Consider the following 27,218-nt stretch of genomic DNA (forward strand, 5'->3'; position numbering starts at 1 on the left):
ATTATGAAGTCAAACAACAACAAGTGCTGGCGAGGATGTGGGGAAAAGGGTACTCTTGTACATTGCTGGTGGGACTGCAAACTGGTGCGGCCAATTTGGAAAGCAGTATGGAGCTTTCTTGGAAAGCTGGGAATGGAACCACCATTTGACCCAGCTATTGCCCTTCTCGGACTATTCCCTGAAGACCTTAAAAGAGCATACTACAGGGATACTGCTACATCGATGTTCATAGCAGCACAATTCACAATCGCTAGACTGTGGAACCAACCCAGATGCCCTTCAATAGATGAATGGATAAAAAAAAATGTGGCATTTATACACAATGGAGTATTATACAGCACTAAAAAATGACAAAATCATGGAATTTGCAGGGAAATGAATGGCACTAGAGCAGATTATGCTTAGTGAAGCTAGCCAATCCCTAAAAAACAAATACCAAATGTCTTCTTTGATATAATGAGAGCAACTAAGAACAAAGCAGGGAGGAAGAGCAGGAAGAAAAGATTAACATTAAACAGATACATGAGGTGGGAGGGAAAGGGAGAGAAAAGGGAAATTGCATGGTAATGGAGTGAGATCCTCATTGTTATACAAAATTACATATAAGAGGTTGTGAGGGGAATGGGAAAATAAACAAGGAGAGAAATGAATTACAGTAGATGGGGTAGAGAGAGAAGATGGGAGGGGAGGGGAGGGGAGATAGTAGAGGATAGGAAAGGTAGCAGAATACAACAGTTACTAATAGGGCATTATGTAAAAATGTAGATGTGTAACCGACATGATTCTGCAATCTGTATTTGGGGTAAAATTGGGAGTTCAAAACCCACCTGAATCAAATGTATGAAATATGATATGTCAAGAGCTTTGTAATGTTTTGAACAACCAATAAAAAAAAAATAAAAACAAAGGTAAAGGGGCTGGGGATATTGCTCAGTTGGTAGAGTGCATACCCTGAAAGCACAAGGCCCTGGGTTCAATTCCCAGCACCAAAAACAAAAACCCAAAACAACAACAAAAAACAAAGGTAAAATTAAAAAATTCCCAGAAAACAAAACAGAGAATTTGTTGCTAGCAGACCCATCTTAGAAGAAATATTGTCATGCACCACATACCACCATCTCTTAGAATGACAGGTCTAATAATCATTTGTGAGGAAATTCAGGAAATAAAGTAATAAAAGGCAATATGAAAAATCAATGAATTCAAAATATGATTGAGAAATCAAAAAAATTGATAAATCTTTAGCCAGACTGACCAAGAAAATAAGAGCAAAGACTAAAATTACTGAAATCAGAATGAAAAAGGAGACATAATTATTGACTGTACAAAAATCAAAAGACTATAAGGGAATATTATGAAAAATTTTGTATCAACAAATTAGATGAAATGGAAATTTCCTAAATTATTAAAAATACCCAAACTGACAAATAAAGAAATAGAAACTATGAATACATTTATAATAAGTGAAGAGACTGAATTAATAATTTTAAAATTACCCACAAAGGAAAGCCCAGCTCCTGAGAGCTTCACCACTGAAGTCTACCAATCTTTTGTTTTGTATATTTAAAAAAAATTTGTTCTTTTTATTCATGACAGTAGAATGTATTTTGACATATTACACATACATGGAGTATAACTTCTCGTTCTTGTGGTTGTACATGATGTGGAGGTACACTGGTTGTGTATTTATATATGAACATAAGAAAGTTATGTTTGATTTTCTACTGTCTTTCCCATTCCCAACCCCCTTCCTTCTCCCCTCTGCTCCTCCCTTCCTGCCACCTATTGTGAGTCAGCATCTCTGTATCAGAATATGTGGCCTTTGGTTTTTTGAAAGTAGTTTATTTTACTTAGCATAATAGCCTCCAGTTCCATCCATTTACTGGCAAATGCCACAGTTTTATTCATCTTTATGCCTAAGTAATATTCCATTGTGAATATTATCACATTTTCTTTATCCATTCATCTATTGAAGGGCATCTAGGTTGGTTCCATAGCTTAGCTATTGTGAATTGAGTTGTTATAAACATTGATGTGGTTCTGTCACTATAGTATGCTGATTTTAAGTCCTCTGGATATATGCCAAGGAGTAGGATAACTGGGTCAATTGGTGATTCCATTCCAAATTTTCTGAGGAATCTCCACACTGCTTTCCATAGTTGTTGCACCAATTTGCAGTCCTACCAGCAATGTATGAGTGTACATTTTTTTTCCCCACATCCTTGCTAAAATTTATTGTTACTTGTATTCTTGATAATTGCCATTCTTACTGGAGTGAGATGAAGTCTCAGTAGCTTTAATTTTTTTTTAAAGAGAGAGAGAGAGAGAGAGAGAGAGAGAGAGAGAATTTTAATATATTTTTTTTTTTTTTAGTTTTCGGTGGACACAACATCTTTGTTTGTATGTGGTGCTGAGGATCGAACCCGGGCTGCACGCATGCCAGGCGAGCACGCTACCGCTTGAGCCACATCCCCAGCCCAGTAGCTTTAATTTTTATTTCTCTAATTGCTAGTGATGTTGAACATTTTTTCATATATTTGCTGACCATTCATATTTCTTCTTCTGTGAAGTATCTATTCAGTTCCTTTGCCCATTCATTTATTGGGTTATTTGTGTTTTTTTTTTTTTGGTGTTAAGTTTTTTGAGTTCTTATATATCCTGTAGATTAATACTCAATCTGAGGTTCAGGTGGCAAAGATTTTCTCCCATTCTGTAGGCTCTCTCTTCATGTTCTTGATTGTTTCCTTTGCTGTGAAGAAACTTTTTAGTTTTTAAAATCCCATTTATTGATTCTTGATTTTATTTCTTGCACTTTAGGAATCTTGTTGATGAATTTGGTTCCTAAACCAATATGATGGAGATATGGGCCTACTTTTTCTTCTAGTAGGTGCAGGGTTCTACCAAACTTTTAAAGAATTAATACCAACTCTTTCAAAAAGTAGAAGAGGAACAAACACTTTTGAACTCATTTAATGAAGCCAGTGTTACCTGATATTAATACCACACAAAGATATCACAAGAAAACTACGGCTCAGTATCCCTTATGAATTGGGCACAAAAATCTTCAATATAATACTAGCAAAGAAAACTCAGCAGGACAGCACGCGCGAGGGCGCGCGCACACACACACATTTTTTTCTTTTTTAAAAATCTTATAAGTTTATCTTAGTAATTTTGTTTTTCTGGAGAAACCTGACTAAAATACCTGCTGAACTCCTTTATTGTAATAGATTTTTAGTGGATTCTTTAGGATTTTCTATAGATAAGAACATCCTATTGGCAATGACCTTTTCAATTTGGATACCTTTTCTTTTCTTATCTCATTGACCTGGCTAGAACCTCCATTAAAATGTTGAATAGAAGTGACAATAGTATTTATTTCTGATCTTGGGGGGAGAAGCATCTATTCTTTTACCATTAGGTATGATATTAAGTATTTTTCAGGATTGATGCCCTGTATCATGTTGAAAAGGTCATTGCCCTTTCTAATTTGCTGAGTGCTTTCTTTAAGTCATTAAAACAGTGTTGGATTTTGTCAAATGCTTTTTCTGTTTCTTTTGATAGAATCATGTGATTTTTGCTTTTTATTGTTTTACATAATGTATTATATTTATATTTGTATTATATTTATTAATTTTCAGATATTAAATCAAGCTTGGTTATAGTGTGAGCTTGTGCATGCATGCATGTATATGTATGTTGCTGGATTTATATACACTATTTGTAAAGAAACTTATTATAAGGAATTTGCTCATGTGATTATGGGGGCTGGGAAGTCTAAAAAATATACAGTGTGTGTCAGCAGACTCCAGAGGGATGAAAGCCAATGGTGTAATTTCCTGTAGGCCGGCAGGCTAGTGACCCAGGAAAGTCAATGGTGCAGATAAGACTAAAGGCAGTTTGCTGGAGATTGCCTCCTGTTCAAGGAGGCCAAACTTTTTGTTCTTTTCAGGCCTTCAACTATCTGAAGATCATGCACATTATGGAGTGCTGATTTTACTTTACTCAAAGTTCACTGATTTAAATATTAATTTCATCTAATTACACCCTCCAACATGACAAATCAATCCTCTCAACAAGGTTTCAGGATATAAAATTAGCACACAAATTCATCTGTAATTTTATACACTTATGATAAATAATCTGAAAATGAAATTTAAAAATTCCATTCACAATAGTATCAAAAGAATAACATACTTAGGAATAAATTTAACAAAATGAATGCAAAATTTATACTCAGGAAATTATAAAACATTGCTGAAAGAAATTAAGGAAAATCCATGTAAATGGAAATAGAAAGGGAGAAAATATTAATAAATTATGTATCTGAAAAGGTATTCTACCCAGACTTGATAAAGAACTCTTATACCTCAACAATAAAAGGAAAAAAAACCCAACATAAAATGAGCAAAGAATCAGAATCAATATATCTCCATTAAGATATATAAGTGGATAATAAGCACATGAAAAGATGCCTCACTTTGTTAGTCATTAGAGAAATGTAAATCAAATCCACGATGAGTGACCACTTCATACCCAGAATCAAAAAGTGAGACACATATAAGTAAGAATGTGAAGAAATCGAAACTCTCATACACTGATGTTGGAAATGTAAAAAAAAAAAAAAAAAAAAAAAAATGGTGCAGCCACTTTAGAATACAGTTTTGGAATTCTTCAAATGATTAAACATAGAATTACCACAGGGATTTGGTCTATTTATCTTTGTGCATGTGACCTTTGTACTGTGACATGGTAGGCATCAATATAAAATTGTTGGCTGAATAAATGCTAATAATTTATGGTTATTACAATATATTCAATTATTTTAAGCTTTCTTCATGGTAAATTTCAAGTAGCCTTGTTTAAATGTCAAAATAATGTTTTTAGCTTAATGATTCTGTTTGTTCTGTATTTGGTTATCAGAGCGGGAAGAGCCTCTACTGTGCAGGATGAAGCACACTTGAGATGGGGCTCCATAAAATACATAGTTGTTTCTAACTTTTCTTTACTTCTGTCTGAAGGATTGGTCTTCTGAAGTCTTAGCTCTCAATTTGGATTCCTAATATAAATGCTAGAAGAATTACTTGCCATGATGCCTAGATTTGTTATAAGCATAATATCATCAGTATAACAATAGACATTTAGCTTCAAATGGAAATCTAGAAGGACATACAACAGTATTAGATAACCTAGCAAACTGATTATAGTTCTAGACAAGTAACATTATCATTATTTTCTCCAGTGTGTAACTGACCAAAAATCTGAATTAAAATAAAAACTAACATCACACTGGGCTTTGTGAGATGATAACACACGCTGGAGATTGAACCCAGGGCCTTGAACCTAATAAGCATGCATTCTACCACACATCCCCTAGAAAGCACTTTAAAAAGCAATATCATGGCGATATTACCCAAAGTTCTCTATAGGTTTAATGCAATGCCAATCAAAATCCCAAGGGCATTTCTTGTAGAAATAGATAAAGCAATTATGTAATTCATATGGAAAAACAAAAGACCCAGAATAGCAAAAGCAATTCTAAGCAGGAAGTGTGAATCTGGAGGTATAGCGATACCAGATTTCAAACTATACTACAGAGCAATAGTAACAAAAACAGCATGGTACTGGTACCAAAACAGGCGGGTGGACCAATGGTACAGAATAGAGGACACAGAGACCAATCCACAAAATTACAACTTTCTTATATTTGATAAAGGGGCTAAAAGCATGCAATGGAGGACGGATAGTATCTTCAACAAATGGTGTTGAGAAAACTGGAAATCCGTATGCAACAAAATGAAACTGAATCCCTTTCTCTCGCCATGCACAAAAGTTAACTCAAAATGGATCAAAGAGCTTGATATCAAATCAGAGACTCTTCGCCTGATAGAAGAAAAAGTTGGCTCCGATCTACATATTGTTGGGGTGGGCTCCAAATTCCTTAATAGGACACCCATAGCACAAGAGTTAATAACTAGAATCAACAAATGGGACTTACTCAAACTAAAAAGTTTTTTCTCAGCAAGGGAAACAATAAGAGAGGTAAATAGGGAGCCTACATCCTGGGAACAAATTTTTACTCCTCACACTTCAGATAGAGCCCTAATATCCAGAGTATACAAAGAACTCAAAAAATTAAACAATAAGAAAACAAATAACCCAATCAACAAATGGGCCAAAGACCTGAACAGACACTTCTCAGAGGAGGACATACAATCAATCAACAAGTACATGAAAAAATGCTCACCATCTCTAGCAGTCAAAGAAATGCAAATCAAAACCACCCTAAGATACCATCTCACTCCAGTAAGATTGGCAGCCATTTTGAAGTCAAACAACAACAAGTGCTGGCGAGGATGTGGGGAAAAGGGTACTCTTGTACATTGCTGGTGGGACTGCAAATTGATGTGGCCAATTTGGAAAGCAGTATGGAGATTCCTGGGAAAGCTGGGAATGGAACCACCACTTGACCCAGCTATTGCCCTTCTCGGACTATTCCCTGAAGACCTTAAAAGAGCGTACTACAGGGATACTGCCACATCGATGTTCATAGCAGCACAATTCACAATAGCTAGACTGTGGAACCAACCCAGATGTCCTTCAATAGCTGAATGGATAAAAAAAATGTGGCATTTATACACAATGGAGTATTACGCAGCACTAAAAATGACAAAATCATGGACTTTGCAGGGAAATGGATGGCATTAGAGCAGATTATGCTAAGTGAAGCTAGCCAATCCCTAAAAACAAATGCCAAATGTCTTCTTTGATATAATGAGAGCAACTAAGAACAGAGCAGGGAGGAAGAGCAGGAGGAAAAGACTAACATTAAACAGAGACATGAGGTGGGAGGGAAAGGGAGAGAAAAGGGAAATTGCATGGAAATGGAAGGAGACCCTCATTGTTACACAAAATTACATATAAGAGGTTGTGAGGGGAATGGGGAAAAAAAACAAGGAGAGAAATGAATTGTAGTAGATGGGGTAGAGAGAGAAGATGGGAGGGGAGGGAGGGGGGATAATAGAGGATAGGAAAGGTAGCAGAATACAACAGTCACAAATATGGCATCATGTAAAAATATGGATGTGTAACCGATGTGATTCTGCAATCTGTAATTGGGGTAAAAATGGGAGTTCATAACCCACTTGAATCTAATGTATGAAATATGATATGTCAAGAGCTTTGTAATGTTTTGAACAACCAATAAAAAAAATAAAAAGCAATATCATAATAACATTAATTTAAAAAGCAATGCAAATCTTCTAACTGCCTTTCCATCCTACATATTCATACACACACACTCACATATTTTAAGGTGGGGGAGAAACTCCAGGTATTCATACTTTTTGGTATGAAGTTATTCATTGGAGTTTTGTTGATTTGCCTGCCCTGTCCCTGCAGGGGATTGAACCCAGAGTCACAAATGCTAAGCAGGTACTCTACTACACACAGCAGAAGTTTTTCTTATAATTAAAAACAAAACAAAACCCTTGTGTTTCTGCAATTATTTCTCTACCACTTTTAGAGGAAAAAAAAAAGATATAGAAAGTTTCTATAATCTTTGGAGCAAACAAAAATTTCTTAAGCAGTACCCTAAATTGCTCAATGTAGTAATTCATAAATTGAACTTACATTAAAATGAAGAACTTCTACTCATAAAACACCTTATTAAGGGAGTAAAAGATAGTATTGTATTGTGTGCACATATCAATATGTAATAATGAATCTCATCATTATGTACAACTGTCATGTACCAGTAAAAACTGGAAAAGAAAAAATAAGATTAAGAGGCAGTTTATAAAGTTAAAGAAGATATTCAGCATACATTATCTGACAAAGGATTTATATGCAGAATTTCTACAAATCAATAAAAATGAAAGAAAAATAAAAAATAGCAAACAACATGAACTGATAACTTCACAAAAGAAGATATACAACATGGCCAATAAATGTACGAAAAGGTGCTCATCTTCATTAGGCATCAGAGAAATGTCAATTAAACCATGATGACATACCATTGCATACTCACCAGAATGGATAGAAGTAAAAAGGTGGAAAATGCCAAGGGTTGGTAAGGATGTGACCACACTTTCATACATTGATGGAAATATAAATTGGCACAACCATTTTGGAAACTTTTTGTGGTGTCTCTTAAGACTAAATGTATGCATATCCTTTGACTCAGCAATTCTACTCCTGGCAATTCTATTCCCACTACAAATGTCACTAAAACACATGTTCCAGATGTCTGAGCAGTACTATTCATAAAGGCCCCAAATTGAAAATCACTCAAATGCATATCAACAGTGGAATGATAAATTATGATAATGGTCTACAACAATATGTAAAAATATGCATAAATCTTACATTGTAATATCAACTAAAGTGACAGCTCATACTATGTGATTCTACATCTATAGAATAATCAAGAGAAACGAATGGAAGTCAGGACAGCAATACTCTTGTTGAATGAATAGGGACTGAAAAGTAAGAAGTTTCTGGAAGGATGGTACTATTCTGTTTCTTGGTCTGACTGTTGATTTCACATGTTTATTCAGTAGAGCTGGGACAAGGCGCGGAAAGCAATATACTCAGAGAGCACAATTTAAGCTCACTCTTGGCACCTGAAAGCAACCTTAAAATGTGCCTCCTTAGACCAGTAGAGCAGAGAAAAGAGACCAGGGAGAGGGAGAAGGGGAGGGAATGGGAGTTATTAGGGAATGGAAATGACCAAATTTTGTTATTTGCATGTATGAATATGTAACAACAAATCCCACTGTTATGTACAATTATAATGTGCCAATAAAAATTTTTAGAAATTAGAAAAAAAGGTTCCCCTAAGCATCTTATTTGTCTTACCCTTCTACCAGTCTTAGTATTCAGTTTGTGAATATTTATTGAAATATATTATTATGACATATATATTTTATTATACAGATTATGTTTAAATTTAACAAATGTTAACGGGGTCTAGTCTACCTCAGAAAACAAACTTTTAATGATCTAAATGTGATATGGGCATAGTGGACAATACCTATCATCTCAGCTACTCAGAAGTCTGAGGCAGGAGGATAGTAAGTTTGAGGCCAGTCTGAGAACCTAGTTAGGAAAACAAAACAAAAAAAGGGCTGAGGATGCATCTCATTGGTAGAGTGTGCCTGGGTTCTATCTCCAGAACTACAAAACAAGTAAACAAACACTTAAATGTGGGTATGGGATGTGGCTTAGTGTTAGGGTGGTTGCCTAGTATGTGCAAGGCTTTGGATTCAATTGCCAGTACTGGGGGGAAAATAAAAGGAAGAAAGGAACAAAAATTAAAAACCTAAATGTGAAAAGAAAAATTTTAAAACTTTTAGGATAAAATACAGGAGATTGTTATTAATGCCTTCAGGTAGAAAAGGATTTCTTGAGATACCCATAAGCACATATTAAAGAAAAAGAATAAACTACATTAAAATTAAAAATATTTCTTTATCAAAGACCTCTTAAAGATAAGTTAAAAGACAAGCACAAACCTGGAAAAAAATATTAAAACACAAGTAAGTAAAAAAAAATTCAGAACACCTTTTGAAAGTCAATGAGGAAAAAATAAATAATCAATAGAAAAATGTATGAACCAGGCATAGTGGTGCATGCCTGTAATCCCAGCAACTCAGTAGGATCACAAGTTCAAAGTCAGCTTTAGAAATTTGGCAAGGACCTACACAACTTAGTGAGACTCTGCCTCAAAATAAAAAAAATTAAAAAAAAGGACTGGGGGTGTACCTTGGGTTCAACTCCTGGTACAAAAAAAAAATGTATGAAAGACTTGAACAGCTACTTTCTATAGAAGACTGACCAATGAGAAGATTCTCAAACTCACTGATAACCTGGGAAATTAAAATTACAATAATGAGGTTGTACTCCTACCTCAGATCTAGCAAATTGGCAGAAGACATAAACTCTGACAATATCAAGTGTTGGCAAGAATGTATGGATTTTCCTTCACTGTTGGTAGAATATAAATTGGTACAATCATTTTGGAAAATAGTTTTGTGTTACCTAATGAAGTTGAAAATGTGCAAGACTAGAACTCTCTGATATAATCCCTAGAGATATTCTTTCACATGTGTACCAGGAGATATGTACATGAATGTTTCTAACAATTAAAAAGAAATAACTTCAACAAGAGTAGGATATTAGCTGGGCATGGTGGCACACACGTGTAGTCCCAACACTTAGGAAGCTGAGGCAAGAGGATCACCTAAGCCCAGGAGTTCGAGACCAGCCTGGGCAACAGAATAAGACCCCATCTCAAAAATGAAACAAAACAAATGAGTAGAATACATTACAACAGTATAAATGAAAGAACAACCACACATAATGATGAATCTCAGTTTTGATGGTCAAGGTAAGGACTAAAATCATAGAAAAATACTTGAAGTATTATTATTTTTATATAGAAATTTTAAAAGGGCCAAAATATTGGTAGATGATAAAACTAAAAAGACCAAAGGAAGGATTATAAAATAACTCAGGATGTATTTATCTTTAGAGATACATGAAGTGCATTAATAAAGGGATACCTGGTGGCTTCTAGTGGTAAATTTCTACTTCTTGGCCTGTGTGGGTATACGGATGTTTTCATTATTCTTTAAATGGTACATATAACTTTTGTGTACTCTCTTTGATGAATTATATGTTTCAAAATACAGTAATTTTTAAAAGCAATAAGGTTAAAGTTCTACATATGTACACATGCGTATAAACGTTTGTATTTTCCATGAAGTAAAACAATAGGAATCTTTAGTAGAAAAATGTCTGTAGCACTTCAGTATATTTGCATTCTCTCATATGATTGGCTGATTGAGAGAGAAACTAATATCAAATATAAGTTTACCATGAAAGCCAGATCTTTGTACATATAGTTTCTGTTAAATATATACTTGGAAAATGTCATCACCTGCCTCATTTAATCTATTAATTAAAATATACTTTTCTAGGCTGTCTTATTTAAATCTTATTTGGCAAACAAGAAATTCTTAATTTTTTTAAGGATAAAAATCCAGTTGAAATCTATTCATTCTTTTCTTAACCTTTATTTATTTTTCTTAGCCTTTCTATGTTAGCTATATCTTCCTTGAGTAGAATCAGAGAAGAAAACTGTACCAAAAATCTAAAGCCTTTTTCATGACTGACATTGTAAAGATACTAAAAATGAAAATAAAACAAAACAACCTTGTTGTTCGTTTGGTTGTATTATTTATATTAATTCAAGTAAGACTGGGCTTGTTTTCCATGCAGTAAACATATATATCACTGAATTAAAGATCTGGAAAGAACCTTCAGAAATTACCTAATAGTCATCTTCTGTAAGTAGGACTCAGATTATCTCAGGCAAATAAGTTATTATCCTAATCTTAAAATGTCTCCTGAGAAGATTTTAAAAATGTGTTTGTCTCAGAACCCTTTTAATACAATGTCAGCCTACAGTTAGCAGCCAGTAAACAGTAAGTCAACAGTATAGATTTACCTAGGGCACAGTGGGGCCCTAGCAGTACCCAACTCTAAAGTCTCTATGCAAAAGGCAAGGTAAGGGGCTCAGAGCCCTGCCTGTTCAGCTCCTTTGGCTGCAAACCCATCAGCTCCCCTGGCTTTCCCCAGTGATCTAGACCCAAAGCTTGTCTCTCCACATAAACGAGTGCTGACATTTTGTTTTCACTCTGATTTGGGTTAATCCACAAACTTTCTTTCTTGGCTTCTTCCCACTTGATTATTCCAGAAAATCAAGAGCTGATTTGTACTTGTATTTGATATGAAATAGACACCTAAAATATTTGTAAGTCCTAAAAATATGTCACTTATAAAAATTAGAAATATATTGGGAAATATTTTTCTCCTAATCATGGGCAATAGGCAATTTCATCTAAAAACATATTTCTTTCTTGAGGCCCGTACTATTTTTTTTTTGGTACCAGAGATTAAACCCAGGGGTGCTTAACCACTTAGCCACATCCCCAGCACTTTTTTGTATTTTATTTAGAGATAGGGTCTGTCTCATTGAATTGCTTAGGACCTTGCTAAGATGCTGTGGCTGGCTTTGAACTTATGATTCTCCTGCCTCAGCCTCCATAGCTGCTGGGATTACAGGTGTGAGTCACTTCACCTGTCCTGGCTAGGACTGTACTTTTTTAGACTAAAAAATCCTTGATGTCAAAACTAGTTTTGTTTCAGTTTTTATACCTGGCATGCTCCACTGGACTGTTGTTACTGTATGCAAAGTGAAAAATGTCAGTTGTATTTAACTGAAGAAATGGAGGCTCACTAAAACTTGGCCTTACTTGATTGTTGTACTCCTCTTCTTCATCATCGCAGTCTAGACCCTGATGGGCAATTTCAGTAGTATTATTCTCCTGAAACAGATTGTTCTCCAAATCAGATACTCTGGCTGCCTCCGTAGTGACTTTTACTTTCATGCTATGAAAGCCTGTGGAGACCAATCCCACTTGCAAATTGACAGGTTCCCCATCAAACAGCAAGAAGTGTGAGTTCACCCCTTCTTTAAAACCAGGTGGTTGGTAATCATGTGGAGTCACTGCAAAATGAAAAGGGCAAAAAGCCATGAAACTTAGTTTCAATAGAAGCCAGATTAATATTTTAAGTACAGCAACAGGTATCTTTCAGATGTTTGTAAAATCCTTCTATTTACATAAAATATTAGTTTAGTACTTAAGAAGAATTTGAATAAAGGTCTCCACCTACCTGAATTGTAGTAATGGAGTTTCATAGTAAGTATAACATCATTAGGAAGGGGTCCAAGGTTCTGCATCAGTATATATAATTTACGAATCAGCAGTACACTGGCTTTCTTAATATCTTTACTATTTGTTCCACTTTCAAAGCTTGTACTACTGCTATAATCACATAGAAAAAAAGGTATACTTTTCAATCATATGCAATACTGACAATATATTCCCAAAAGAACACAACTTTTGAGTATATGATCAAATAAATATAAACATCTAGACATTTTAGAGAAAATTTTTAGATTATAAATTAAAGGAATAATTATACTCTTTCAATGCATATACAAAGGACTTCTAAATAATATGTTCACCTAAAGCATTTAAAATATGACCTTATTTTTAAAAATTTGCTTATTACAAATAACCACATGTCATAATAATGAGAACACTGGATTTGGAATTAGGTATCCTGGCATCTAATATTATCTCTGCTGTTAACTAGCTGAATGTCTTCAGTCAAATCATTTAGATACACTTTATTGTTTATGTCATTTGTAAGATAAGCTTACAGACATTTCTATAACTCCCTAACCATAAAATCAGTTACTAGCTCTGTATCCACCATCTGGTTATCTCTCAAAGGTATCCCATCCTCACACTTTCAGGGATTACCCCAATGGGAATCTTAACTATTCTTCCTCCTTTCTTTCATTTCCACATTGCAAACCATTTTCCATACCACTGACAACATAATAATACTAAATAGGAAAATATGCTCATATCACCTTCATGCTTAAAATTCTTCCATTAAATTAATAGCCTTTCAATCAAATAAAGGATGGTGTAAAATGCATTTAATGTCCATTCATACTCTTCTCTATTCTCACCAGCAGCTACTGTCCAATTTCCCCTCAACCATGTGCATTTGCTGTTCATTCCACCTGTATTGTGCTTTTCCATTTCTCTTCTAAAACCTAATGCAATGTGTCATCTTTTCAAAGAAGTCTTCCCTTATAATCCCCACAGCTTTCCCCTTAGGAGAACTGTTTGTCCCTCACTAAGCAGCGAGTGACTGTATATTTCATCAGTATCTTTCATTCAATGAATATGAATGAACAAGTTGGACTAAATTACCTTCCAATTCTAAACTTTTTTTCTCTCTGAAATTTTCTTCTCCAATTAGTCTCATATTTGAGTAGTTTTGGGGAAGAACTATGATTGTTGGTATAATTGCACAGTGTTGAAAAATAATCCTAAGTAATTGAACTATTGAGTTTTCCCCTAACTGATCTTTAGAGGCAGTGTAAATTCATAAAGCAAACCTTTATTAAGCTTTTCCATCAATTTCAAACAACTTAGCTTTGTCTGCCAGAATTTAACCAATTTAAACAAGGTAACCTGAGTGAAGGGCTATAGCCAGGTGACCCAGGGGATCCTCCAGGATTCATCAGTAAAATCATTCAAAACTCTGATGTAAACAAATACTATTTTTTGGCTTCTAGGAAATTCTAATATGTATTATTTTCTTGACTCCCTAATATCTGGAAGATTTGGCCATTTTTATTTTACTGCTTACCTCTTGGCATATGTGTCTTTAAAACCAAAGAGATTAATCTGGTTGCCAGGGATATTTATATTTGAGTTTTAGAGAGTAAAAACAACAGCTTTATGTGAGAAAATATGTGTAAATGTGAATATAATCTGTAAAGTGCTATACAAACGTTAGCTAGTGATGATTAAAATTTTAACTCTCATTTTTGGAACTTTGTTCTCACATTTGAGTATTGCCTATAAGTTTTATAAATGAGAGAATAATTAAGGAGGTGAGTATTAGAGAGAAATCGTCAAGCTCCAGAGAGCTAATAATAGAGAAAAGGGGGAATTCTGCCACATTTCTCTTAAATTCATTCCTTTCGGAGATATCCATCTCCCTTACTTGGAGCACTCTACTACCTAGGGCTTTTCACTATCATTTGCATCTTCCATTTCTATTGTATCAGTAAATCCTTAGCTCTCTCTACCTCCTGGCTGATCTGAAGCCAAAAAACTACTGAAAGAAGAATAAATATTGCTCCTCAACAAAACATCTTCATCTGCAATGGGCCCTTCTGAACTACTATTTAATCCACTAGTGTGCTATTTAATCCACTAAATGTGTTTAAAACTTGGAGTTTTAGATTTGATAGGACAATAAGGTGTTTTCCAATCTTTTCCATACAGAGAAGCACATAGAAAATGCTATTTGTACATCACTGTGAGGTAGGCAGATGACAAAAGTTATGCATATAGGCAAATAGTCCAGGGTTTTTTATCTAACCCTGGCCCCAACTGACTATATAGAATGTGTAAAAGATCAGTATCTCAATATAGCAGTTGAGAAACATTGGGTTAGTAACTAGACAGGGCCTTATGGAGTTCTTCAATCAACATTGTGCAGACAGCCTTGTTAATATAATGGCGATGCTTATCATCTCCTCTACTCTCATCAATTAAATCCATGGATTTCAGAAATTTAATTATTACAGTTCATTTTTATAATAGTGAAATTTTATAGGATTTATGGAAAAATGATAAACGAAGTATAAAACTTTTTTCTGGCTTATAAAAACTTATGTTTATCTCACTTCTATATATTTTCTCAGGTTCATTAAATAATTAGATTTTACCTGTCAAAATCCATAGTGGCTCCTTCTTTTGTGTATTTGAATTTGAACTGGTATATCTCAGTCACTTTCTAGAAAACCAAAGGTAATAAAGAAATTAATTTTAAAAAGAAATCCAGATTTTATCTGATAATAAGGCACATTTTCATTGTATACCTACCATGCTTCCTATATACCTGTTTATTTCACAGTATTATATTATTTAGGAGTAATATTTCCAGATATAAAGATATTTTTTCTCCAAAAGTGAGTTAGATGATAAATGCTTCCATTATAATTGAAGTTGGAAAAACTAAGGCACAGTCAAGTATCTGACCCACTAGGTTATGAGGGAGGAATCAGCTGAGAAACTATTCATTCACATAATACCTATTTTAGTGAATGTCTGTTTTGTATCAAGCATTGGAGTCACAGTAATGAACAAAACTTTTGCTCCCTGTTTTTCTTGAATTTACAGTCTGATCAGGAGATAATCAATAAATTATTTCACCTAGTACGATTGCTGTGAACAATATGAAGCAGATGCTGTGATGGAGGATGAAGGGGGAAAAGTACTGATTTGGCTTGAAAGGGCCAAGGAAAGCATCCCCGAAGAGGTGATATTTGAGTTGAACCTCAAGAGAGGTGAGCCATGTGCAGTCTTTGGGTGTGATGATTCAGGCAGAGCAAACAGCAATACAAAGCCTCTAGAAGGGATATCCCCCTCTTCCAAGATCTGAGAGGAGGCTAAAGATGAGAGAGCAAGGGGGAGAATGTAGGAGATGAAGTTGTAGAGAGGGTTGTTATGTTTTATTGGCCATGGTAAGGGGGGGTTGGATTTTATTCCATATAAACCAGAAGGGTTTTAAGTCGGGGAGTGATTTGCATTTTTAAAGCTCACCCTGCCAATCTTAAGAAAGGTATGGAAACTGACATGTTAAGAGGCTACTGCAGAAATTCAGGGAAGACTAGACGAACAAAAAGAAGGGATCTATCAAGTATTATTATTTTTTCAATTCTACACTAAAAAGTGGATATTACTGCTATCTGCTCTTCTGTTAAGAAAGCTAGAAATAACAAGGGACAGATTTCAGAACACACAAAAGTGCACCTCATTCATCTGGTTGAATATATAATCCTTGATAATGTGGGAATGAAGATGTTAGATTGATCAGAAAAAGTCCCAGTGCTTCTATTACTTTTCTCTACTCTGAAGTTTAGTCTTCTAGTTCTGCAGATCTTACACCTTAATATACACCTTAATCACAGGTGACCATGTACTGGGAAAACTGGCTCATGTTGGTTAAACTCTAAAGTGAGAGATTTATCATGGAGTTAATTTTAAGATACAAGTATTTCTCTAACTAGACAACCTACTTGAGAAATGAAAGTTCAGAAGGTTGCTTATGGCTACAGTAGGAGAGATGGGTGAGATTAGAAGCATCTACAGCTGCCTAACAGCAACAGGTTCACTCTGGACAGGCTAGATACACACACAGTGTCTTCTCTTAATCAATGCTGGATATAATTGCCCTGTCAAACAATGCCTACTTCCTGCCTGCCTATGTTTCTGAGTCAACTATAGCTATTTAATGTTGTAAGTTTTTATTTTTTAAATGAAAGAAATCTTTCAGTAGCTGATAATTTTACTTGCATTTTATTATTTGATCACTGAAGCAATAGGCTTTACATTTATAATTGTTTTATAGAAGATGCTATTTCTTATTAACTTGAAACTAATTTATCAAAGAAGGTATATTATAACTCACAAAATGTTCTCCCACTTTTCAGGATGTGTTGCCTGACAAAGGTGATATTTTAAATTGAACATCAATTGTTTCTATCAACCATGCTGATCACATTCATATAGACCAAAGCAACAGCAACACACGCAGCCTCTTCTCCCTCCACTTTCCAATGCATTGGTAAGACTTTTCAGGACTATCTTCAAAGCGAATTGGAAGACCATCTAATATTCATTCTCTATTCTATAGCCAAAAAATTTTTGGCAATACAAACCAGACCATGCAATACCTTTGCTTAAACCCCTCTACCCAATGGCATCCCGGCGCCCTGACAACTTTTAATTTATGAATTATTTTGGTCTATAAGACCTTACTCATCTGTCCCCTACCTACTTCTCCTGCACTTTCCCTCCCATTCACTAAGTGATAGGATCATGGCACCTTTTCTTTCATAGACATCCAAGATTCCTTCCCATCTTAGGGCCTTTGTATAGTTATACTCTGGAACATGCTATCTCCGGTTAATGATAATATTTGGCCACTGCCCAAAATGCTGTAGCCATGAAGTAGATTTCAGTAGCCCTCCCTACTCTGAAGTATATATTATTATTCTCATTATTGAAGAAGCTGGTTAAGTGGTAGAGCTGAGATTTGACTCTAGTACCTGTAATGTTAATTAGCATATTATTCTACCTGTTACATGTCATTGCCTCTCATAGACCTGCAAAGGCTGACTCCTTCTGGTCATTCAGGCTCAGCTAAAATAGTGGTCCAGTAGGAAGGCTTTCTATGAACTGCCAATCTAACACAGCCATTCATTTCTTCCTTTTCCATCTCTACATCAGCATTGTTTAGTAAACTACATTTAAAATTTTTTTCATACACAGTAATATGACTATCTGAAAGTTTTTGCTAAATTTTGTTTACTTATTTATTATTTATCCCTCCACATAAGAATATAAAGCTTCAAGAGGGCAGGGACCTTATTTATTCCATTTACTTTCATGTTTTTGTAGCTTGAATAATGATAAGCACATAAAATGAGCCCAATGCATATATAATATGTATATATTCTCTCTCTCTCTCTCTCTCTCTCTCACACACACACACACACACACACACAAACACACACATTTGGCACTTAATCACTGAGTCACATCCCCAGCCCTTTTTACATTTTATTTTGAGACAGGGTCTTGCTAAGTTGCTGAGGCTGGCTTTGAACTTGTGATCCTTCTGCCTTAACCTCCCAAGCTGCTAGGATCACAGCCATGTGCCACCATGTCCAGCCCCAATTTATATTTGCTGAGTGAATAAATATTTAGCCCAGAGTTCATGCTCAGTTAGGGTTTCATCTTATAAACATTTTTAAAAACCAAAATTTCTGAAAGCATAATGTGGTTAGAAACAGGGACCACCTATAGTTCAGTTCCTGAAGGAGACTATTATAATTGGGCATTGACTACCTCTAATAAGCACAAAGGAATAGATGGTAATATCATAAGATCTGTATTTTTACAATATTCAAGTATACTAATTCTTTATGTCACAAATTAAACCTTTATTTAACATATTTACATACAGCTTACATATCTTATTAATACCCACCATACTTTTTGTAGTATGCGTCTATGAAAAGCTATCATTCTTTACTACTTCAGCTGCCTTTGTCAATTTCTCTTTCAAAAGATGGAGCAAGCAGAACAAAACTTCATGTGCAAAAATGCCAGTACCCCAAACTTTGTTGGCCTTTGAACTAGGGAAGCACAATTTATCTTAAAAAAAAAAGTCTTTCACTGTTGTATCATAACATACTTGTCACAAGAGTCCTGCAAATTTAAATTGATGTGTAAAGTATATTTTTGCTGCTTTAGGTAAATATTAACATTGTTACTGTTTATGAAATTTTGTCTAGGGAAGGATATATTTCTAGGGATATGACTCAAATGTTTGGCACAATATCAGATAAATGCCAAAGACTGTTTATGTGAGAATGTTGTTTTGTGAGTACATTAAAGAATATGATCACGGAACTAAACAGTAGTATCAGTGACATGATGCTAAACAGCAAATAAAACAGTGTAATCTTGTGGATGGATGCTTTTAGGCACTATGAATGTTGCTATGCTATAGTAGTAGTTATACTATAATTATTGCTGACTCTGTTATTCTTTTGAGTTTTTTTTAATATCCTCAAGCAACCATCAAATCTTTTAGTAATCAGAAGGGCGCCATGAACACCTAGTAGTTAGGGATCATCACTATAGGGAATAATTTACAAATATTCAAGATATTTTCTTGGGTCATAAGTGATAGCTTAGAACTTACCATATAATAAGTTTTTGTTTTTTATCCTCATTGTTGTATGTGCTAGCATTGAAACTCATTTCAGTTTTTTTTTTCCCCATTCTGTAAGATTTTCCTGTATTTAAGGCTAAGTTAGTCAGCATTTCACTACCCACCAAATTACTGATTTATAACTAGGAGTTTTACATTCATAAGAAAACATGATAAATGCTGTACCAAGAAAATAACCAATTAACAATTTATCAGAAGTTGTAGTTTAGGAAACTTCTGTTTAAACCTAAGAAAAAAGGAAGACAAGAGACAAAGACAGCTAGGGCTGCAGCTCAGTGGCAGAGAACTTTCTTAGCATGTGTGACACTGGGTTTGATATTTAGCACCACATAAAAAATAAATAAAATAAAGGCATTCTGTCCATCTATAACTTCAAAAAAAATTTAAAACAAAAAAGAGACAAAGATAAAGAAAGGTAAAACTAGTTTGGACATTGAGAAATTGTGATCCATCTGTATTCAAAGTTTGCTTCCCCTTTGCTTACATGGTTATTCATAATTTTGCAAAGAGAGAATTTTAAGAGTTAAAAACAATTTTGTCTTGAATATGAGCAGTTAGACCAAATACATTGGCTAAGAGAAGAAAAACTGAAATCAAGGAAAAAGTAAAGAAAGCTAGGAAGAAGATGAAGAGAACAGAACAAGAGGAGAGAACAGAGGGCTTCTCCTTCCAACTCAGTACTACAGCCACAGAAGCCAATGTGGCAAAAGTAACTATTATGTGTCTAGGACTATAATATTCACTCTGGAAGACAGAAAACAAGACAAGAACCTTGTCCTCAAGAATTCACAGTCTGCTCGGGAAAATAATCTGCATGATTCAATTGAGAGTGTTAAATTGTGGGGTTCTTCTGGAAAATAAATTTAGAGAAGTTAGTGTAGACAATCTAGGTAAAGAGGCTTTTATGAAAGATTTGAATTTAAGTTGGCCTTGAGTATAAGCAGCAATCACTAAGGTAAAGAAAGAAATAGATAGGGAAGTAAAAAGGTAAAAATTCTGAAACTCTGTAAAGGTCAAAAGGGGAGAATTTAGTTGGCAAAAAAAAAAAAAAAAGTTTAGAATTATGCCATGTCTGGCTTATTTTACTAAAAGACCATAAGCAATTTTCAGAATCAGTTAAAAGAAATAAAATGTGTTTTTTATATATTTATATATCAAGAGAGTCTTTTAATGTTAATATGTTATGGAAGAGGCCCAGTTCTACTCAATGCCTTTAAAAAAAAATAATACCCCTAGGTAATATTTGAAAATCTCATACTAAAGAATTGGTCACATTTATAAGAAAATATGTTGAAAGAGCTCACTCTTACTGTTCAAATAGTAGTGTAGCAACATAGTCTATAGTCTCAACTCAGGTAAACATACTTAAATATAATACACATATACTATCTACCTATACATTTGTCTTCTTACCTCAGGTTCCTTTGGATTTGTGTAAAGCTGTTAAAGTAAAAATAAACAGCATTTAATTTCTGAAATTTACTAGATTACTCCTCACAGAATACATTTTCTACATAAAGAGGACAATTTGTACTCTATTGAGTATTGTATTGATACATATTTCAAGCTGGAGATAGGATAAGCTCTTGTTTTGTGAACACGGATCCATTAGAATACTTTATGAACACTGACTATTAAGGAATTTCAAGGTATTTATAACTATTGTGAATAAGCTACAATAAATTCTAAATAATTGGCATGGTTTAAATGTTTAAACAAATCATATATCTAAGACTCTTAATGGCATATTCTCATTTTTTTAAAACTACATATGCCATGTGATAATCAGGAGTATACAAAACTTCAAAAGAGTCTATAAAATTTCAAAAACAAAAAACTTTGAGCCTGTAAAGTAACTTTAAAAATATAAAAATCCTGATAGCCAACAGATGAAGCAGATAGTATATCCCATATGTTTCTCCATATCTATAATCTACAAAATATATAATTAATGTTTTAATAAAACTTCTGATGAACTATTTTTTAAATTCCAAAATGTAATAATATGGATAAAAAAAGGAAGAGGGAGAATATAAACGTCAAGGAAGTAGAGACAGAGGTTTAGTCTTTAAGTATGTACTTACTGTAAGTACTGCCATATGTAGCTTCAAGAAAAAAGAAAACTTTGTTAGAATATAATTACATCTATATCATTGTTATTTTCAACAAAAGCTAATTAAAATATTATTTCAGAGAAAGTAGAGGAAAGGAACCAAGGGGAGGTAGAAGGAGATGGAAAGGGGAAATATTGAGGAATGATATTGGCCAAGTTAATATTGTTATGTTATATGTATGTATAACATACCATTATGTACAACTATAATGCACAAATAAAAATATGGAAAAGATAGTATTTCAGACATGTTACAAATATTTAGGTAGAAAAAAATTATTCAAAAAGTCAGATAAAGGAATAGTAATTATTCATTCATTCAAGTAGTACCTATTACATACCCAAAACTGCTGGAAAGCAAAGGGATACAAAAAAAAAAAAAAAAAAAAAGTAACTATCCTATTCTCAAGAAGTTATATTTGAATTTGGGAGGCAATAAATGCATAAATGCATCAAGATATATGAAATAATTCCTTGTTTCTAAAAATTAAAAATACCCCAAGTATCTTTAAAAAAAAAGTATCTCTTTTGAAACTAATCTCCTAGAATAAAATTCTAAGGCTGATATCTATAAAACTCTTGCCTCTATATATACACTACTATTAAGAGATTCTCTCTGATTAATAGAATAGAATATATAGACATAGATAGAAATAATCAAGCTTTTTTTTTTTTTTAGCCTAGAATTCAAATGGGAAAATTTTAGGACTGTAATTTCATTGCAAATAACTAAAACTTTAGTGACACCCTGTGGTTATTTTGGTTGCTGCATATAATTGATTTTTAAGATCACTCAGTGAAATGGTATTAATCAATTAATAGTTCATTCATACATGTAAAATACATATGGCCCCAGATCTCAGGAAACCTGCAGATTAGCAGCATAGACCAATATTAAACCAAAAAAACCCAGCATAGTGGCTACATCATTGCAATTGTATTAATGGCTATAAAAAAGCAGCATGAGATGCCTTGAGAATACTAAATAGAGGGATAATCTAGGCTGGGGAAGAGGGAATATTTACTTCTCCTGGAGAAGTAAATATTTAAGCATAGATTTAAAGGATAAATTGGAGTTAGGTAGATAATGTGTATGGGGTCAAGGGGAGAATTTTCTAGACAAAAGAAACAATATGTGCAAAATTCAGAGGAGCTTGGCATGTACTAGAATCTTTGTGTTGCTTGAACATGGAAATTAGAGCAATGCTTTGGGAAGGCAGATAGGGATCATACAGGTCTTGCAGGTCATGTGAAGGACTCTTGACTTTTATTTTAAAAGCCCTGGATATTGTTTAGGTAAAAGAATGACATGATCAGATTCAGGTTTCTGAAAGAATATAATGGGGACAGGGACTTGCAATGGTGGGGAACTGAGAATGGGAGTAAAGAGATAAATATATCATCTTTTTAATAATAATTATATAAAATTTACATAATTATTTGAATAATTCAAGCATAGTATACATACAGCACAAGGAAAACAATGTAAAAATCACCCAAAATTTCATAACTGTAAATAATCATCTACTAGCACATATTCTAAGAATCTCTAGGTAATCCAACTTGACTTTACTTAAACTACTTTTAAAATCTTATTCCCTACAAGCACAAAATCACCTGAGAGAAGTTATAAAATATTAACAACTGAAAAATAATTAAATACTATTTATCTAAGAGCTTAAGTCAATTTCTAAAACAATTTACATCAGTTATACACATAATCATTTAGTATAATAAATGCATCAAACTAGTTAAGATATTCTTGTACATTACATGTTATTTTAGTACATAGAATGTTAGATTTATTTTATTTAAGAAGTAAGTCTCTAGTACACCGTGACCCCCCTGGAGAGGAGGAATCACATCTTCATCTCATTTGTATCCAGTGTCTAGGCACAATGTCTGGTACAGATTAAACAGTCAAGGATAAAGAATGAAGGCATAAATGGTCAACATCTACACTGAGCATATTATGTGCCAGGCATTGTTCTAAATATTTCAGATCGGTGTTCCTCAAAGTATGGTCCTAGAGCAGCAGTGAGAGCATCACCTCAAATTTGTCTAAAATACAAATTCTCACATCAGAAATTTGGGGGTGGGGCTTGGCAATCTGTGTTTTAACAAGCCCTCTGTCGCGACCCCTCGCCGGCAAGGGAAAACACGACACAGGATTCTTCTTTCAGCAGTTTATTCAGGCCTTGATTCATGTATCATCTTCTAGTGACCCCCCGCCGAGCGCCCAAGCACAGCCTAATAAAGCCTCCCACATACCAATCCCAAGCTGCCACGTGGATCTCTCTCATAGGGTGATAAGGGATTGCGTGCCAACTCTCCATATTAGGAGTTGTTTGTCACAGGCCACAGTGGAAGCCGGCGCCATCTTCTAATGGCGGCCACGGTCTATTAGAACGGCTCACCACAGCCCTCCAGGTGATTCAGATATGAACTAAAGTTTGAGAACCATTGTTTTCAATTATTTACTCATTGAATTCTTAGTTCTTAGATAACCCTAAGAGGTAGGTTACTAGACCAGAGTCACACAGGTATTAAGTGATAAAACTGGGATTCACCTAAGACTGTTTGATTCTGAAATTCTAGCTCTTAAATATATTGTATGGCCCCTTAATGATGAACACCCAGAACATGTTGCTAAATGAATAGATGAAGGAGAATAAAAGAATATTGTTTAGTATGCCAGTGATGACCTCCTTTTTTCAACCTGTCCAAACCCTCAGGGTCTCAAAAGCTCAAAAGTCTTTCAAAATTTCCCCTTATGTCCTTATGGAATACAATATTTCCTTTTCCATGCCTCATACTGCAGCTGATTAGTAGCTCTCCTTTGACATCTATCATTTTTTTTCTTACCAATATTGGACTGAACTCAGGAATGCTCTGCTACTGAGCTACATTCCCAGCCCTTTTAAAATTTTGGGACAGGATCTTAATAAGTTGTTCAGGCTGGCCTCCCAACTTGTGATCTTCCTATCTTGGTCTCCCAAGTAGCTGGGATTACAGGCATGTACCATCACACCCAACTTGGCATGCATCATTTTCTTTTTTAAAAATTTTTAGTTGTAGATGGACACAATATTTTTATTTATTTATTTTTATGTGGTGCTGAGGATTGAACCCAGTGCCTCACATGTTAGGCAAGCACTCTACTACCAAGCCACAACCCCAGTCCCAGCATGCATCATTTTCTGAGTCTTATAGTTACTTATACTTGTTATAGGGGTGATAGTCAAATATATATATATATATATATATATATATATATATATATATATATATATATATATATATAATATTTTTAAATAAAAATATCAAACTGATATGAAAAAATCAATATTTGAAGTCCAATATGGCACAGGTATTGACCAATCAGAAGGGATGCTGACTTAGTCTAGAGCTGGCCTTGTAGACACAACTTTTGGACTAGAGGTGTTAATCCTTAGTTGCTAGATTTGAGAAAAGTCTAGAGAGAAAAAAAAAAAAAAAAAACGGTGGAGCAACAGGAAGGAAGTTGGTGAAGGTTCACCTGGGGCCTCAGAAAAGCAGTGATTTATCATCAATTCAGAAGTACAACCAACATTTTCTCAGCAGGTAGAGCTGGGCTAGTATGTAACCATTGATCATTATCCCTGCATATAAGTAGTGCTCATCTTCTACTGTGGTCTATGAGCTTTTGCCCTCACCTGTTTTATATTTGTTTCCCTAGGTCCCCAAGGCCAGAGTTGAATAAGTCATAAATAATAATTTCAGTGAAGAGAGGAAATATATGAATGTACTAAATAATCCAATGGAAGGCTCTTCCCACCCATGAAGGCTTAATCACATAAAATTTCTTAAAGAAATCAGAATTCTGGCTGGGGATGTGGCTCAAGTGGTAGCGCGCTCGCCTGGAATGCGTGAGGCCCGGGTTCTATCCTCAGCACCACATACAAACAAATATGTTGTGTCCGCCGATAACTAAAAAATAAATATTAAAAAAAAATCAGAATTGAGGAGTAAAAAGAAGACATAGATGGGAAGAAGGAGGGAAAGCTGTGGTAGAAATTTAATTTATATGCACCTTGTCTCTTCAACTAAGACCAGTGCCTCCATTTTTTCACACTTTTCATAGCTCTCTAGGGAAGCATGAAAGATCAGATGCACTTAAATTTGAGTTGTGTTTTTATTCTTTCTTATTTTTATAAAATGGGCTTTGGCAGCACATTCTTTATTGTCCAGAACAATAGTAAAACTAGTGATTGCTATGAAGTTTATAAAGTTTTTATAACCCAGTGTTCCTTGGCACAGTTCCTTGCTCTGGGTATCATTGTGACATTGCTATATCATGACTGAAAATGATGGAAACAGTTTCATCAAAATATTATTCACAAAGATATATATTTAATTATATTTAAATACCACATGACCCTTAAGCCATGTTGAAGTGTAACCTTAATTCATGCAAGTAACTGAATGGTAAGAGGAACAGTATTACCTATTTGCCTTGCAGCAACTCAGCAATTAAGTAGTTTCCTACTTCATATTCAATAGGGGTATATTTCACATAACATATGAAATTGTGGTAATTTTGGAGGGTTATTAAAACAAATATGAAAAATCCTAGAAACAAAAACTTTATAGCTAACTTACTAATATTTGGAGAACTGGTTAAAATTAAATGATAGTTTTCTAAACATACCTTTTAAATACATCTTTATAATTATTTTTAGTTTCTGGATTTTCTAAACAAATTTCTCTGGCTGATATTTTTAACTTTATTGAGAAATCTTATAAGTATAAATATTATATTTTTAAATCTTCAAATTTGAATTTAGGCTAAATAAAAGGAACTTATCAAATAATAAATACTTCCATGTTTTTTTTCTTTGAATGTTTGCATTTTTTATATAAAATACAATGTCTTTTATTCAGTTGTGTTTTTAAAAAAAATTCTAGGCAAAACAGTAGTTAATTCAGAGAACAGGTTACATACATGAATTGAACACAGTTACCAAAATAACTAAGAATAAAAATCAATTATTCAAGTCATATTTTTCCTTTCATATCTGCAAATGAATCACCACTATTTTGAATATGTTCAATGTGCTAATATCAGATTCTTGCCTCCCCTATCCCACATCCTGTGGATATCTTCCAGTGACTTCAGAGGAAATTCTGTGGTCAAAAAGATACGCATATGAAAAATAAAAAAATGAGGGTTTCACTTCTAATTGTCATAAAGGAGACCTCAATGAGACTACAAAGACATAAAGTAAAAGGAAACTGGTTTGTGAATGCAAATGTAGGTACTGATACACTGTTAAACACAACAAAATAAAATATAAGATAAAAATCTAAACTTTTTTAAGAGACAAAAGATGAGTGTGACCCTGGTAAAGATTTAAAAACATTCTTACATATCTCTTCTCCAAAGCATCAAAACAACCTTGAATCCTGTCAAGAAATAAACGTTTGATGTCAATTTGGACCACATGAAAAAAAAGTCCAAAATATTGCCAAGTACAGAAGTAGTTTACCCTTTTCCTGCTTTTAAATATATTGAATTGATAACCATTTAACCATTTTACCTTTCCCATTTAATTATTTTTAAATCTCTCAACATCTTTTAAATGCTTTTAGAACT

At 34.1% G+C, this 27,218-nt stretch overlaps 1 protein-coding gene across 1 annotated transcript in view; it reads right to left on the reverse strand.

Moving 5' to 3' along the window:
- The window catches only part of Hormad2 (HORMA domain containing 2), a 70,417-nt gene that overhangs the window by 26,875 nt on the left and 16,324 nt on the right, over positions 1-27,218 (reverse strand). The window contains exons 6-11 of the mRNA XM_046439404.2: positions 26,992-27,028; positions 21,555-21,575; positions 20,884-20,910; positions 15,392-15,459; positions 12,742-12,893; positions 12,321-12,574 (exon numbers count right to left, since the gene is read on the reverse strand). Of these exons, the coding sequence (XP_046295360.2) occupies positions 12,321-12,574; positions 12,742-12,893; positions 15,392-15,459; positions 20,884-20,910; positions 21,555-21,575; positions 26,992-27,028 (559 nt within the window). The remainder of the gene's footprint in view (positions 1-12,320; positions 12,575-12,741; positions 12,894-15,391; positions 15,460-20,883; positions 20,911-21,554; positions 21,576-26,991; positions 27,029-27,218) is intronic.

Source organism: Marmota monax, unplaced genomic scaffold (genome assembly GCF_021218885.2).
Source record: "Marmota monax isolate L192 unplaced genomic scaffold, Marmota_monax_Labrador192_F-V1.1 WCK01_AAM20220418_F8-fsc00253, whole genome shotgun sequence".
Classification (NCBI taxonomy): domain Eukaryota; kingdom Metazoa; phylum Chordata; class Mammalia; order Rodentia; family Sciuridae; genus Marmota; species Marmota monax.